Source organism: Canis aureus, chromosome 3, assembly GCF_053574225.1.
Source record: "Canis aureus isolate CA01 chromosome 3, VMU_Caureus_v.1.0, whole genome shotgun sequence".
NCBI lineage: Eukaryota > Metazoa > Chordata > Mammalia > Carnivora > Canidae > Canis > Canis aureus.
Genome location: NC_135613.1, coordinates 80,107,855 through 80,122,628, shown reverse-complemented (window position 1 = coordinate 80,122,628; position 14,774 = coordinate 80,107,855). Strand labels below are relative to the sequence as shown.

The 14,774-nt window shown below is 52.1% G+C and overlaps 1 protein-coding gene across 21 annotated transcripts in view; it reads right to left on the bottom strand.

Moving 5' to 3' along the window:
- The window catches only part of PKNOX2 (PBX/knotted 1 homeobox 2), a 309,255-nt gene that overhangs the window by 58,429 nt on the left and 236,052 nt on the right, over positions 1-14,774 (bottom strand). For 17 of the 21 annotated variants that reach the window (XM_077894043.1, XM_077894040.1, XM_077894035.1 and 14 more), the window contains one exon: positions 3,078-3,217. The exons of 3 other annotated variants lie outside the window; for them this stretch is intronic. In XM_077894043.1, the coding sequence (XP_077750169.1) occupies positions 3,078-3,217 (140 nt within the window). Of the gene's footprint in view, positions 1-3,077; positions 3,218-9,283; positions 9,605-14,774 lie in introns of those variants that run through there. One more of the 21 variants, XM_077894049.1, reaches the window with a different exon arrangement.

The following is a 14,774-nucleotide window of genomic DNA, read 5'->3' as shown; positions in this document are numbered from 1 at the left end:
TGATGCTCTGGTATGATCCAATTAAAGACAGACTGCCTCCCTTCTCCCCCCACCACACACACACACACACACACACACACACACACACACACTCCACATCAGAAGGAACCAATACATTTCATTAACACGTCCTCATACACAAATAAAATCTCAGGGGCACTGGCAGGCTCCCTGGGCTCACAGGCACACCCTTCTCTTTTATCACACTGTCCCCCCTGCTGTCCTGCAGGGGGCCTGGTCAGAAAAGGGCCCCCTCCACCCTTCCTTCATCTGTGATTCTGGGAGGGGCTGCGGTGGGGTCTCCCCAAAGTCCGTGCTGGGCACTAATCTGAATGGAGAGAGTCTTGTTACATTTATTGACATAAAATGCCGACTCCCTGATGTGCTTTGGAGCAGCCAGGCTGCCCCAAGGCAGGCAAATCTAATTAAAATTACCCGACCCTTCAGGAGGCTGAGCTCCTTCCCCGGTCATCCGGCAATGGCTGTAGAGAGAGCAGCTGGTACTAATGGGAGAGGTGTGGTTATGGGAGAAAACCCCGGGTCCCTGGGGCAGGAAGGACTGCAGAGAACAGCCAGGCAAAGGTGTTGGCTGTCCTGAGATGCTGGGCAACTGTGTTTGGCTGGGCAGTTGGTGGTGACCGACCTGGGATTCATTCTTCATGGCCAGACACCCGCAGAGATGATTTGGGCAAATGCTGAGGGCTGTTGGGGGCTCAGCCCAGTGGGAGAAGATAAAGCTCAGGGGTGAAGGTGAGCAGGACTAAGTGTTAGTTGGAGGAAGATCTGGCCCTTTATATTTCAAGTGACATCATGATGGATTGCTCCCATGGGAGAGGTGACCCACTTCTCCTGCAGGTTGGCCTAGGTGGGGAATGAGCCTGGGATCTTGGGAAGGGCTGGAGAACCCATTTGCTTTGTGCTAGACACAGTGCCAGGTGCCTACATGGGCTCTCAGTGATCTTACTAAGCCTACTGGTTAGCTTCTGTGGTGAAACTAGAGCTCAGAGAGATTAGTACACAAAGGAGTTAGGACTCAAGCCTGGGTTTCCAGAAACGTGGTTGTACCACTAGTCAGGGGTCTTTCTAGACTATGATCTGTGCTCATTACAGGTCCCTGTCCCCTAGGAGTCTGCAAAGGTGCCTAGGACGGTGCATACAAATCACGTGGTGTGAGGGGGACCCAAGGCTCTGCATCTCTAGACAGCTCCCAAGTGACTCAATGCTGCTAGCCCCTGGGCCATACTGTGGGTAGCGATGATCTACATGGAGCATGATGGCTGTGCTCCCAGGCCATTGGACAATCAGGTCATTTTCAGAGGCCATGGGATTCTCCTCTTCCTTCTCCCGCCCCCCACATAAGCACGAGCCCACCCTGCCATTTAATTTCCAGGTGCCCAGGCAGCCTCACCTCCCCAAACTGATTGTTCTGGCCAGTGGCCATTCTTGGAACATGGAGGCTCTGCTCTGTCTGGAAGGCCCTACTCCAGCCCATTTCTTCTTCCAATGGACTCTCTTACTAGCCTTTATGCTCAAACTCAAATATTGCCTCCTCTGACCACACCGTGTTGGTTTCTTGTCTGCATATCTGTCCGTTCCTAGAGAGGGAAAAGCCCACCCATTTGCTTTTACAGGTTTACCCTCTATCCCCCGGAGTCCAGCCCAGCGGCTCCACATACTCTAGTGAGTGTTCAATAAATGGGTGTGAAGGAAGGAGGGAAAGGAGAACAGGTGTGCTTCGTCTCTCTGACAGGTACTGTGACCAGGTCTGGGAGTTCTTTGGGGTCCAAGGCAGGGCTCTGTACCTGGCCTGTGCATTGGGCGGGGGGGGGGTGGTGGTACAGGCACGGTGATTTATCCTCCCACCAGGGCTGCGGAAGACCCTCGTGGCAGTACCTCTGGATCAGGGCTCACTGCTCTGGACTCCGTGTTGGCATTAGAGGCATTCAGCTCATCCGAGGAGCTAAAAATAATGCCGACGATAATGATAGTAATGGCAATAATTACCAACATTACCATAAAAGCACTGTCGTTGCAGGGAGGAGTGAGGAAGAAATCAATCCTCTTTCCGTTCATCTTGGGTGGACCATTCCACGTGTTCCTGATCTTGGCACCTGCCGTAGCGAGTGCTAGGGCACAGGTAAGACGTGCTTGCCGATGCACGTGAATGTACGTGCTCACACAAGTGAATGTGAGCAAGGGTCCAACCTCAATATTCAGTGCTGACTCGGGCAGCTGTTCTAGTGGTGTAGGCTCCCCACAGAAACGTAACAACTAAGATCCCTGCTGGAGCTTCATTCAGGGCTGCTCCTAGAGGGCTGCGTCTTCTCAACCCCATACACAGAACAGAGTGCCCCCGAGCCCATCTCACCCTCTGCAACATTCAGGGCCTGGCTCTGCTCTCAGCGAACTCCCCATCTGGAGGGAGGGTGCTGGAACCTACATGGCCACACACCACAGCGCTTGCTAAAAAATAAAGACAACCACGAACCAGATGTGGTCCAAGGACCAGCTGCATTAGATTCATCTGGAATGCTTTTTAAACATTCATATTCCTTTTCCTATAGCTTGACCTACTGATTCAGCATTTCTGTGCATGGAGCCCAGAACTATGCATTTTAATAAGCTCTTCCAATGATTTTTCAGGCATACTAAAGTTTGTGTGATACCAAGTCCTAGAGGGTACGGGCGGATGTCCAGTGGTCCAGCGGGCTTGTGGGAGTGAAGGCAACAAGGGGGGATGTGCAAGGAAAGCATCCCGAGGTGGCCGTCAGCTGAGCTAAGGGTTTCAGACACCCACGAGGGCTCAATCCCCAGCCGGGATGAGGAAAGGATCCTTCTGGAAGATTCTTCCCCAGGTTCTGTTGCCCCTTACTAAACAATCCCATGAAGCTGGTGTCAACCCACAGCAGCCAGCTGAGGGATGTCCAGACTGATTTGAGAGGGAAGGCAGTGAGGAGAGCGGCTGTTGGCCGTGGTCTTTATGAGCCCACCCGCTGGCCTGTGTGCTCATCTCTCAGGGCTGAGCTGGGCCGGAGGCTGCTGGGGGGGCTTCCGGACACAGCTCAAGTGTCTCCTACCTGTACACAGCTCGCTTGTCAGCCTCTAGCTGGGCCTGGGGGTCAATGGGGGCACTGGGCACAGGCGTGCTGGCAGCAGCCGAGGGGGCGGAGATGTGGACAGCCTGGGTCTTAGAGGGAGCCTGAGCAGTTGCTGTCATCTGCGGAGAGAAGAAGAAAGAGGAGGTGGCAGGTTAGTATGACCAGGATAGTGGGTTCCTGGCCGGAACTGGGAAGCCTACCTCGGCCTGTGGCGTGTGTGTGAACGGGAGAATGTGTGCCAGGGAACTGTGAACGTATAACAAGCATCCATTTGTTTATGTGCTCCAGTGAGAAGAAAGCATTCTTCATATGAGAACATTCTAGAGAATAATTTAGGGCCATACAAAACCAGGTGGGGTACCTGCCCTCTTCAAAGGAGAGATGATTCTTAATGTAAATGAAGGTGGTGACCTCTGCCCAGAAGCAGAAAAAACTAAAATGATGAGCCCTTTAAATTGTGCTTATGGGTCATTTGGGCTGTTCTGGGCAGTAATAAGTTGATTTGATGACTTCAAAGAGTAGGGGAAAAAAACCCCAGCTGAATCAGGTCTCATTTGGGCAGAGGTTTATCCCATCTCACTCAAGCCAGAAGTAACTGAATGGTTTTGATAATGGAATGGGTCCCCAAATTTGGTTTACCTGAGTGGTAGGAGGTAAACAGGTTTTAGTGGCCATTGGATAGATTTCTTTTCTTAGCCATAACGAGTGCTTTGGGTAATTTTTGTCCTAAGTGATGTTTTTGAAGGTATCCCTATGTCCCCGATTTTGTGCCAGTCAGAGCAACTCATTTTAATGTTATATATCGGACTTTCTGAATAAAATTTTATTTAAAGAAATGATTAGATGGCTTAAATTTTTGGATGACCAGCATTACAGAATTTAATGCTTTTAAATATATTTTCTTTAGTCAAATGGATCCCTAAAATGTCACGAATGGTGACACGCCTCAACTCTTCTCCTCCACCAGCCTAGCCGCAGCACCAGTGGTGCTGGGCTTGATATACTTGACTACCTCCTACACACTAAAACCTTGTTTACACCTTCATCCACAGCATGCAACTGAGGCAGGTAGATGCCTACTTAGCCTTTGTTGAAAAAATGAATGAGAGAATGAATGAATGAATATACTTTGAAAGAATCAGATGTTTTACAGTTGGCATGTTCACCATATGACCTAGGTCCCTGCTTCCTGGAAGGAAAAGCATGGTCCTTCCATCAATACAAGCACATTATTGCTAATGCTGATACCCGCAAGACATTTATTTTTGTTGTGTCATTTACTCCATTTAGAGTTTTGCTCGGATGCCATGTCTTCAGTGTGAAACAGAGCCCCTCTGTCCCTTGCCGTCCTCTTACTCTGCTTTTTTTCATAGGCCTTTCTATGATCAGATACTACACATCCACTTGCTTAGCTATTTGCTCTCCCACTCCCAACTAAAATGTCAGCTCAAACAGGGCTTGATTAGCAGTTGTATTCGTATGGCCCAGAATAGTCTGGCACTAGTAGATGCTCAATAAATAAATGTCAGATGGTGGATGAAATCTTTCATTTCATATCTTTTTCATTTCATTTCATATCATATCTGCCTTACTACACTGAATCCCCATCATCTTTTGTTAGGAAGAAATATCCTTGTCACTGTTGACTGGACTGGGGGAACACTCCCAAACTCAGAGCATCATGGTGCCTTCAAGCTAGAAGATGATTGTTTGATTCCTACTGTTGCCTGTTATTAGCCTTTGACCTTGGGCAAGTCCCTTAACTTTCCTTAACTCCTGCTTTCTCATCAGTAAGCAAATGGATTCTTGCTTGGTTCTAAATTGGTCCTAAAACTCATTTTAGGCCCCATGGGTATTAAAGAGGTGCTGTAAGGAGGAAAGTAGAAACAAATGTTCCAATTTTCAAAACAAAGAAAGTGGAATCAGAAAAACTAAATACTGCTAATCTTCACGTTGATCTGGGCCAGTTTCTTTCATCCACTAATGCAAGTGGTCATCTTTTTTTTTTTCAAATATTTCCCGAGTCGTTGGCAATACACTGGACACAGTGTGAAGTAGGCAGTGAGGTTATGGATGAATGCCTGCTCTCAGGTTGCTCAGTTTCTGGATTTCACAGGTTGCCATGCTGGCAGGTGAGGAAAACATGTAGACACGGATGGTGTAAGTGACCTCAGCAAGGTACCTCCCATGACACCCTTGTGGAAGACACGGAGAGCCACGACCAGTGGACAACCGCATGGATTAGGACTCTATAATGTAAAGGTGGCATTTAAATGACCCAGGTCAGCGTGAGGAAGGCTTCTAGGACAGTGTCACATGCTTTCTCCTTAGCCTTCTTCTTCTGCAGTATTTTTATCAGTGATTTAGAGGAGGAAGGGAAGCTGAAGAAATGCTTGGCAAATTTATAGGCGACATGAGACCAAGATCCAAAAGATCTTTACAGATTTTGGCCACAGGCTAAGTCTAATAAGATTAATTCTCATGTAATAAGTCAGAATTTAACACTTCTAACACTTGGGCCAAAAAAAAAAAAAAAAAAAAGAATCAATAATATAAGAGCAGAACAGGAGAGCCGTGGTTTAACAGCAGTGTTTTAGTTGACAGAAAGCTCAATACGTCCAAAGTGTAATGTGTCTGTCAAAAAAAAAAAAAAAGACAAGCAGCCTCACCTAATGCTATCTGAGGATGCACTAACAGAGGCACGACTCTCACAAAGCCTCTAGTCCCACTCTTCTCTGCTGAAACAGGTGTAGGAGAGTACGTTCAGAGAACTGATCAGGCTGGTGAAGGGATTATGCATTATGTCCTAGGAGGGGTATGTGAATCTGGAACATGTAAGAAAGATTCGAGGGATGGGGGAGATAAGACACAAGAGCCCCTCTGACTAGGTGAACAGGGACTGGATTATATTGGTTCTGCTCTGCAGGCCTCAAAGGGTCAAACTACAAGCAATGCATTCAATCTATACAACGTTGGAGACAGATTTGGGCTCAACCTAAATAATAAGTTTCCAAGCCTCTGAGTGTTTTGAGGCTGGAACGGGCTCCATCTGGGAGGCGGCGAGTTTCCAGTACAGCAGGGACTGAGCAGAGACTGATGGGCTGGGTCCCTGTGCAGGGGATGGAGGCTCTAGCTGGGCGGCATCTGAAGTCCCAGCAGTGACAGGCTCAGACACCAGCGGGGTCCTCTAACAGTCACCACCTGCTGTGCGGTTGACAAGAGCCTGCAACTAGAGGCTGTAGAGTATGTAGGAGTGCTTTGGAAACTCTGGGATGCTCCCAAGATGGAGGGGTGGTTGTTGTCATTAAACACACGGTTTCCAGAATGTGCTTCATTTCTCAAGCAAGGCACGGCTATGGCTGCAGACATAGACCCCTTGTTTAGGGGTGAGACGTAGGGGAGGCTGGTATGCTCTGCCTTGGCCAGTAAGGCTGAATTTCCTCGTGTCCTTGAAGGAATCCACAAGGGACTTCCATGAAGATGGGCTTCTAGGAGAGAGAGGGATGAGGGGAGGTGCTCTTTCTCCTCTGACTTCCCTTTTCTAGCAGGACTGCTGGGTGACAGAGGAAAGCACAGAATAAGAATAAATCAAAAGCAGTCAATTGCCAGCATCCCAAGAGGCCCCAGCTGAAAGGCTGTTCCTGGAGCTCAGGGAAGGTGGGCGGGGGGTGGCAGGAGAGACCAGATCTGGTCTGAGCAGGAAAATGATTCAAATTTATTTAGCTCCTGGGGGCCAACTCAGCACACTCTGCATTTCCTCCAGGTTTGGAGAAGGAGTGTTTACCTCCAAATAGATTCCCCTTTCCTAGCCAGGGACTTCCATTTCCCCAAGTACTGAAGCTCTGAGGGAGAGGGCCCCCAGCAGCTGCCTCAGGGGCTGGGGGAGGAGGGCCACCTGTGGGGGTTCTGGGAGGAGGTTTCTGGGCAGCACCCCCAGAGCAGGAGCAGGGGAGAGGATCAGGGGCAAGGCATGGTCCTAAGTGACACAACGTGCTACAGCTCCCTTGTTCTGGCCTGCGAAAGCCAACTTTTAAATCTTCAGGACTTGGGCAGCCCAGGTGACTCAGCGGTTTGGCGCTGCCCCCAGCCCAGGGCCTGATCCTGGAGACCTGGGATTGAGTCCCACGTTGGGCTCCCTGCAAGGAGCCTGCTTCTTCCTCTGCCTATGTCTCTGCCTCTCTGTCTCTCATGAATAAATAAATAAAATCTTAAAAAAAAAAAAATTTCAGGACTTTTGCAAGCTGATTGATCTCCCACAGGTGGCTTGAAAGTGGCCTGGTTGAGCATTTACACCAGGGGGATTGGCAAACGCCGCAAATCAGGGCCTCTTCCGAAGCGCCAAGCAGAGAACTGGTTGTCAGACATTTACCAGCACACCTAAATGTCAGGCATTCTTTCCAAGCAACTTTGTCCTTTTCTCCTCGGTCTGGCAGGTACAAAAACTAACTGTACACACTCCATGAGGCCACTTGGCATGTTCACAGCTGGTCCCACAACCGGCCACTCCGGGCTCTGAACCTTCCTCCGAGGCTTCAGGGGAAGCTGGGGACAGGGTGTGCGGACGGCACTGCACAGACATGAGGACTGTCGCCTTACAACAAGAACTGAGGCACAGGGAGGAGAGGCAAAGCTCAACAATGCCTCGAGAGTTTCCTGGAAGATCAGAAAAGGCTCAGAGAGTGGAAGGAGCAGGGAATCTGAGGCCCTGGGTCCGATGCTCCTTACCTATGAGCTGCATGTCTGGGGGCAAGTTTCCTGATCTCTTGGACTCTTGGTTTTCTTATCTATATAAAAGCCAGGGTGAATGTCTACTGCAGAGGCTGCAGGGAGTAATCAAGAGAACAGGGTGCTGACTGCTGGATGGGGAAGGGTGGCAGCACTCCCTGGAAGGAGACGGGGTGCTGTGAGAGCCGACACAGGGTTCTAGGGTTCCCACCTCCTCTTACTTTCGGGTCTTTTTTTGGGGCAAAGGTCCTAGGGCCTCCCCCCAACCCCATACCCCTTCCTCCCACGGAAGCTATAACCACCGGACTTCTCGCCATCATTCAGCTGGAACCAGCCCTGCTGGGAGCTTGGAGCTTGAGGGCCCTGCCCAGATTCTTGGTTTGAAACACGCTGGGATGAAAGTTCATGATCCCCACCCCCATCCTAAAGCGGAGTGGGAAGAGATGACGTTTGTAAGCCGTGTGTATAGGAAGGCAAAATCTGCCCGCAAATCTGCCAGCCTCTCTGACAGTCTGGTCTGACCGCGGAAAGGGGTAGGAGATGCTCCACAGTGTGATCTGAGAACTCACCTCACCTACCCACCCCCGCTGCCCTCACTGACCTTGGAATGCCCACCCACGCTTCCGTGTCTGCCAAGCACCACCCTCCCCCAACTGTAGGAGGAGAGTGGCACGCGATGTTCTCATGAGCTAGTAAAATACCTCGATGGTCTCAGGAGCTAGAAAAATACCTCCACAGGCCTCCAGGTTCAACAGTAAAGCCAGGCACTAAGTTAGCGCCGTCCCGTTTTACATGAGAAAATCGAAGCCCACAGAGGTGAAGAGACAGCTGGAGACCGCAGACAGTTTGTGTAAGGGTTGGGGTGAGAACCAAGGGCTTTTTTTTCTTTGAGGAGGCGAATGGGAAGGCCCCCCATGCCCACCCGCACCAAGTGACAAAGAGGGCAGAGAGGAAGGGAGCCAGATTCAGGTGGAAGGGTCACTTCTTGGCCATGCTGGGGTGACTGGGGGGGTGTCCACGCAGTTTCTTGTTTGCACTGCGGCCCAGCTTCCCCCATCCCCCGAGAGGCCTCCCACACACAAGTCATTCCTCAAACACGGCTCATGGGTCATGTGAGGAACAGTCCTGTGTGGGGGCGGGGGGGGCAAGTAGGGAGGTGTGGGTAATTGAAGGTGGCCCGGTGCTGCCGGGTTCACTCCCCTCGGAGGCTGTGCAGGAGCCTGAGACCCAGAGCCTGACCACGCGGGGCTCCAGGCTTCCATCTCCACCTGCTGTCAGCCTCCGTCCAGGGCTCCTCTCTTGCTCCTGGGAGGTGGGAGCAGGTGGCTGGGGGATGAAGGATGGCAACAGAGTCCCTCTAGCACCCCACAGAGGTGCTTGGCAGGAGACGCTGGCCTCAGGTAGAACTGAATCCCACCTTTGCCACTCACTACGGGCCAGCCCTGGATCTGGAACTTTACCTTTCAGGGTCTCAGTTTCCCGATCTGTGAGATGGCGGCGATGCTTCCTGCCTCCCCAGCTCGTGAGGATTGCTGCTTTCTTCTGCGGATGCTGGCCAAGCAGCGGCAGCAGTCAGGCCCGTCTGCTCTGCGCTCCCTCGGCCCTGAGCATGCTCTTCAGCCGCATGTTCTTACTTGTCTCTCTCAATGACTAGCCTGTAGGCCCCTGGTGGGCAGGGGCTCGGTCTCTCCTGTTCACTACTGTAGCCTCCGTGTATCTATTGAAGGCAGGGTTGACTGGTGTGGAGGAGGTAGGCTTCCCATCCAAAAGATACCTTTTTGGCTGCAGGTTTACCCTCTTGACAGTGGATGCCTCAGGCCCAACAGAGAAGTCACAGTTCCTGACGGCATATGGTTTGGGAGTGGCAGGCATCCAGCCCAGGGCTGGAGATAATGGGACAGAGCATGATGTACTGGCATGAGCATTCACTCTGGACGTGACTCTGCCTGTGTGACTCGGGTGAGTTACTCAACCTTTCTGATCCAGGGCCCTCACCTATAGAACAGGGGCAACAATACCTACGGTGCAGGGTTGTTGGAATTAAATAAGATAATGCGTGCAAAGCAGCTGGTACGTAAGAGACAGCGTATGGTAGTTACCATCAATATGAGCCGCCGTCTGCAGCCCACACTCAGACTTGGTCTCTTTTGCTTCTGTTCCATGGGCTGCCTAAGGGGTCCTTCCCTGTGGAGGGAACCCACTGTCTTGTAAGCACCCAGGGGAGTGGGGCAGGCCTGGGCTCAGGCACAGGGAGAGGGGACCATGGTGTTCTGGGCAAGTGACTCAGTTTCTCCATCAGGTACAAATGGAGCCAACAATCTCTTTTCCGGGGATTACAGTGAAGCCATTACGTGAGAGTGAATTGCACACGGTGAATGCTCAGTAAACTTTGGTTTCTAAGCATTTTTATTATTCTTTTGTTGCTACTCTTCCCTCTGAATCCAAACTCCACTCCCTGTCCAGACCCTGCTCCAGAGGCGCCGGCACCCGCACTTCCCATGTCACACCCTCCGTCCCCACACGTGGCCTTGTTCTTTGTGACTCCTCTCCCTAAGAACCTCTCAAAGAGTCCTTTCTTTCAATCTTGGACAACCCAGGTCTGTACCTTCTCAGCGTGACTCAGCAACGACAATCCTCCAAAGAGGACACCCCCTCTTCTGAGCCTCCCACCTGACCCGGGCAAGGTGGGAGCCGCCCATTCCCAGTGCCTGCCCTACCGGTGGTGTTCAGGGGAGCAGCAATGGGGGAGGCGGGGAGACCCGCACAGGCCTGGTCCACTAGGGGCCGCTGAGGCTCCAGCAGGGCTGGGCTGGGCTTGCCTGGGAGCTGGCACTGTCTGCAGTGCGAGGGCAAGCTGGCAGGGCGGGATCTGGTTCCCTCACTACCAGGAGAGAATCCAAGGACCTGGGAGGAGGTCAGGGCTCGAAGCTATTTGGTAAACATCAGGTTTGGCCTCAACAGGTGGGAGGCAGCAGGGGGTAAGGCCAAAAAATGAGGTTTTTGTGGGGAGGGCACAGCTCCCAGAGTGCTCCAGGCCTGGGCCTGCTCCCTGACCCTGGTCTCGCTCCGGTGCAGCGCCTTCCCCTTACGTTGTACCCTGCTCAGACCCTACCGTGTACGGTTGCCTGAACATGCCCGATGATTTACATCCTCATGCCTTTGCTCCCATAGCTGCCTCAGCAGGAGATGTCCACGTTTCCCCTGCCCTGCCTCCCTCCGAGCATGTGTAAACCTACCCCTCTTTCCAGACTCAGCTGGGCACCACGTCTCCCAAGAAGCCTTTCCCAGTGCTCCCCACCCCCGGACCTAGGTAGCCTGGACCCCAGCCTCATCTGTGTGTGCCTCTAACCTTAATGCCTCTCACACTTTGGGACCTTTAATTGTCTGTCTCCTGAGCGGACTGGTTTCCCAGCCCCTATTACCATGCCTGGCTCCCGGGAGGCTCCCGGTGTGGTTGTTGGATGACTGAATGACTGACCAAGCGAGCGGATGAGAGAGAGCAGTGTTGAAAGGTCCAGGGATCCAAAAAAGGGAGGGGCCGACAAGGAAGGGCTCCTCTAAATGACCCCCAGACCCCCCCCCAGTCAGCACAGGGAGGGGAAGAACCGGCAGCAGATTTAGCTGGAAGCAGGCAGCCCAATTTAGCTCGAAGGGGCTCCTGGCACAGCAGGCCGAGGTCACCTACATTCTGATCCCGGGGCCAACTGGATAGAAGCAACCACAGAAAAATGACCTCGTGGTGTAAAACGAGCGGTCTTAGTTAATTAATTAGCTTTAAAAGGGTTTGTAGGCACTGGTTCTCACAATGAGGCTTGTAAAATGTTCACTGCTCCTGTCTGCACTTCTGGGGTGTTACTGACGTTCGGCTAACGGGCACGAGGCTGCGGGCTTAAATCTGAGTCTCGCTCCCCAGCTTTGGGCACTCTGGGCAACCGTCTGCCCTCCATCCTTTCTGTCCATCTCTGGAGAACCGCTCGCTTTTATAACTGTCCCAAGCCAGTGATTTCCAGTAGGCCCGTTAGTGGATATATCAGAGTCTCCGTGTGTGCCTGTGTGTACGTGCGTGTGTGCAAGGGGGTGTATTTACAGCTAGAAACATATTTGATATGCCTATCCTATTCCTAATAAAAAGCAGAGTAAATCAAATTCAGGGCAAACTTGACTACTAAAGATGTACAGAAGAGGCTGAGTAGAAAGTCAGTGTCATGGTCGTGGAGGAAAAGAGGCCGGGAGTGAGCACGCTGTGTTTCACGCTCACACTTACAACAATCCCGTGGGGCGGGGAGGGCACGCGTTATTCCCATTTCACTGACGCAGACACTAAGCCCCCAAGTGGACTCTAAGCTCGGCGAGGGCAGGAGCTACTCATTCTGTGTCTCTAGTACTGAGCACAGGGTTGGCGAGATCACAGGGAGCCTCGGGATTGATCGAATGGGTGCGTGGCTGGGAGAAGTGTACTGAGGTGACCGGCCTAGGATTCCTGAATTTCTGCCGTGTGGAGTCATTGCTCTCGCCTGGACCACAGATTCCAAGGCCACCAAGCACCCCTCGCTCGCCCATCCCCCGCCCTCTGGGCCATGTAGACACCCGAGCTCCTAGAAGATCACACAGGCAAGGAAGGCAAAGCAAGTTCAAGTGCTCCTCAGGCTCGCTGCGGACTTTGATCACCTGTTCCCTGATTTATTTTAAGCTTCGTGTACTTGGGCCATTAACTATTTTTGTAGCTGTTTGGGGCCCGTGCGCTGTTTGGAGGCAACCGGATAGGCAATAAAATCTCTGGGTTTTTGGTAAATTGCAGAATTCAGGTATAAGCTCATCGAACAAATAACCTAGACAAGGCCACTAGAGTATCTCTTCCCCAGCTTAAAAGTCAGGTTGCTAGTCCACCATCTCCTAAATGGGGGCGTGAGGGCCCCCAATCAGACTCATGGGTTGCATAATGAGGAAATGCAGGTCTTAAGTGAGCTGGAGTTCAGGGATATGTCCAGTTGAAAGACATGGGTGGCCCAAGCAGGCCGGGGACAGAGGTCACTGTGCACAAAGAGAAGAAAGGCCCGGCCAAAAAATAAGAAAGAAAGAGAAGAGTCCATTTTGATGAGTCAAAGCCAGGCAAGGCAGGTCACCCATACGGGTCCCTGGGGTGTTGCCCCCAGGGGCAGAGGGAGCCGTCAATCAGGCCACAGAAAAGGCTGAGGGGGACTTTCAAAGCTGCTGAATTAACTCTATGGCTGCAAAGCGAAAGGCAGGGGGCTCCAGCCTTTAAAGAGATGAGAGGAATGTAAAGTGTGAAAACATCTGAACTCACTCTGCCCGTCACAGCTGCATGGCCTGGCTGGGGGCCATTCACAGCCAGGGGGCCCCAGCCACCCCCTCTGCCTCCAGCTAATGAAACCAGCATGGGGATCCTAATGACTGATCAAAGCCCATCCAGCTTCCCCAGGATGTCTGCTCCCCTGGCCCTGCCCAGAGTGGGAATGGTGCTCTGATAGGGTGGGAAAGAAGGTACTGAGGGGTGGGGTCGGGGTGGGGGGTGGTCAAGAGAGGCGGGTCCAGCCTGGTCTGGCACAGCCTTAGCCTTCCTCTTGTAGGAGAGGTGAGACTACAACACTTTGACCCCAGATCTCCAGTTTTCTGGGTCCTGAGCACCAGTCTCCTTACTCTAGGGGCTCAGGAGGATGGAGGGGGGACAGAGGGACACAGCTTTTGCCAAAGGGTCCCAAGCAAATGCTTGACTTCCTTCTCAAGTGAGCTTCCCATACTGGTCCTGAACCAAGAGTTCCGACTTTGCCTGCCTTGCGGCCCTCTGGTCATGAATGAGGTTGCATCTTGGGTGAGTGACCAAAACGCACCCATCATCAAGTCAGCCACTTTCCGTGCCAATTTGCTCCTAAAGTGGTAAGTGGGTGCCCATACTCACAGGGGAGCTGCGCCTGGTGGGACCGACTAGGGCCTGCCAGGATGTCTGCTTTCTGGTCAAATGCTCACGCAGCCCAACACGCCGGGGACATGCAGACAGAGGAATACTAAACATTGAATACATACACAAATAGACCAGATAAAATATTTGTCTTGCCTATAAGCCAAGGGCAAAGATATTTGTGGAACGGGAGGTATGTGTCTGTGTTTGAGGAGGAGTGGGGGGAGGTTGCTGATAGCAGGAGCTGGCGTGTGTGGGTAATAAGGTGAGGGAGCGGAAGCTCCTGCTTTCACTACTAGATCCCACTTATTTCCTGAAATTGCCGGTGGAACTGCAGAGGGGAGAACTTGGCGTGGTCGTGACGTTGCGTCTGGAGTGTTACAGGAAGTGGGAGAACTTGAATGCCCTTCAGAGGTGAAGATGGAATACACGACGGAAGGGTGTCCGCTCAGAAGGAGTGAGGGGGTGGCTGTGTCACCTCGAAAATTCTGGGAGGGGAGAGTCGCAGAGAACAGAGCTTTTAGAGTTCCATTAAGATGGGGGGGCGAAGAGGTGGGGCAGTGGGAGGAGGGGGCCGGGAAAGTCCAGGTGACAGATGGCCAGGCTGCTGCCAGGATGCAGAAGAGGGAAAGGAGTGATACAGGAATTAACCGCATATATGAACGGGGTGTGGGGGGGAGACCACACACCTAGCTCATATCCAGGTCTCCCTGGAGACAATGTTTTCATTAAACAGTCATTGTAGAAATCCAGAGTCCCCAGGGACCTGGCCCCACCTCTCGGGCAGAAAGTGAGGATGGGGGACCCAGCTGGCCTGCACCGGAATCGAGGAACTGCGGCTAGACAGTAGAGGGCGCTGTGACTCCAACAGAAGTTAGCCAGAAGCCACCAGAAGGAGGAAGCAGGCCACAGGAAGGGTTCCAGTGGGTTGTTGGGTTTGCACTTTCTAAGTTTACGGTCTGCCTTTAGTGCACAATGAACGCAGAGCGACATCCTTACAAGTAATCACGGGTTTCCGCAGGATGGACTGATAC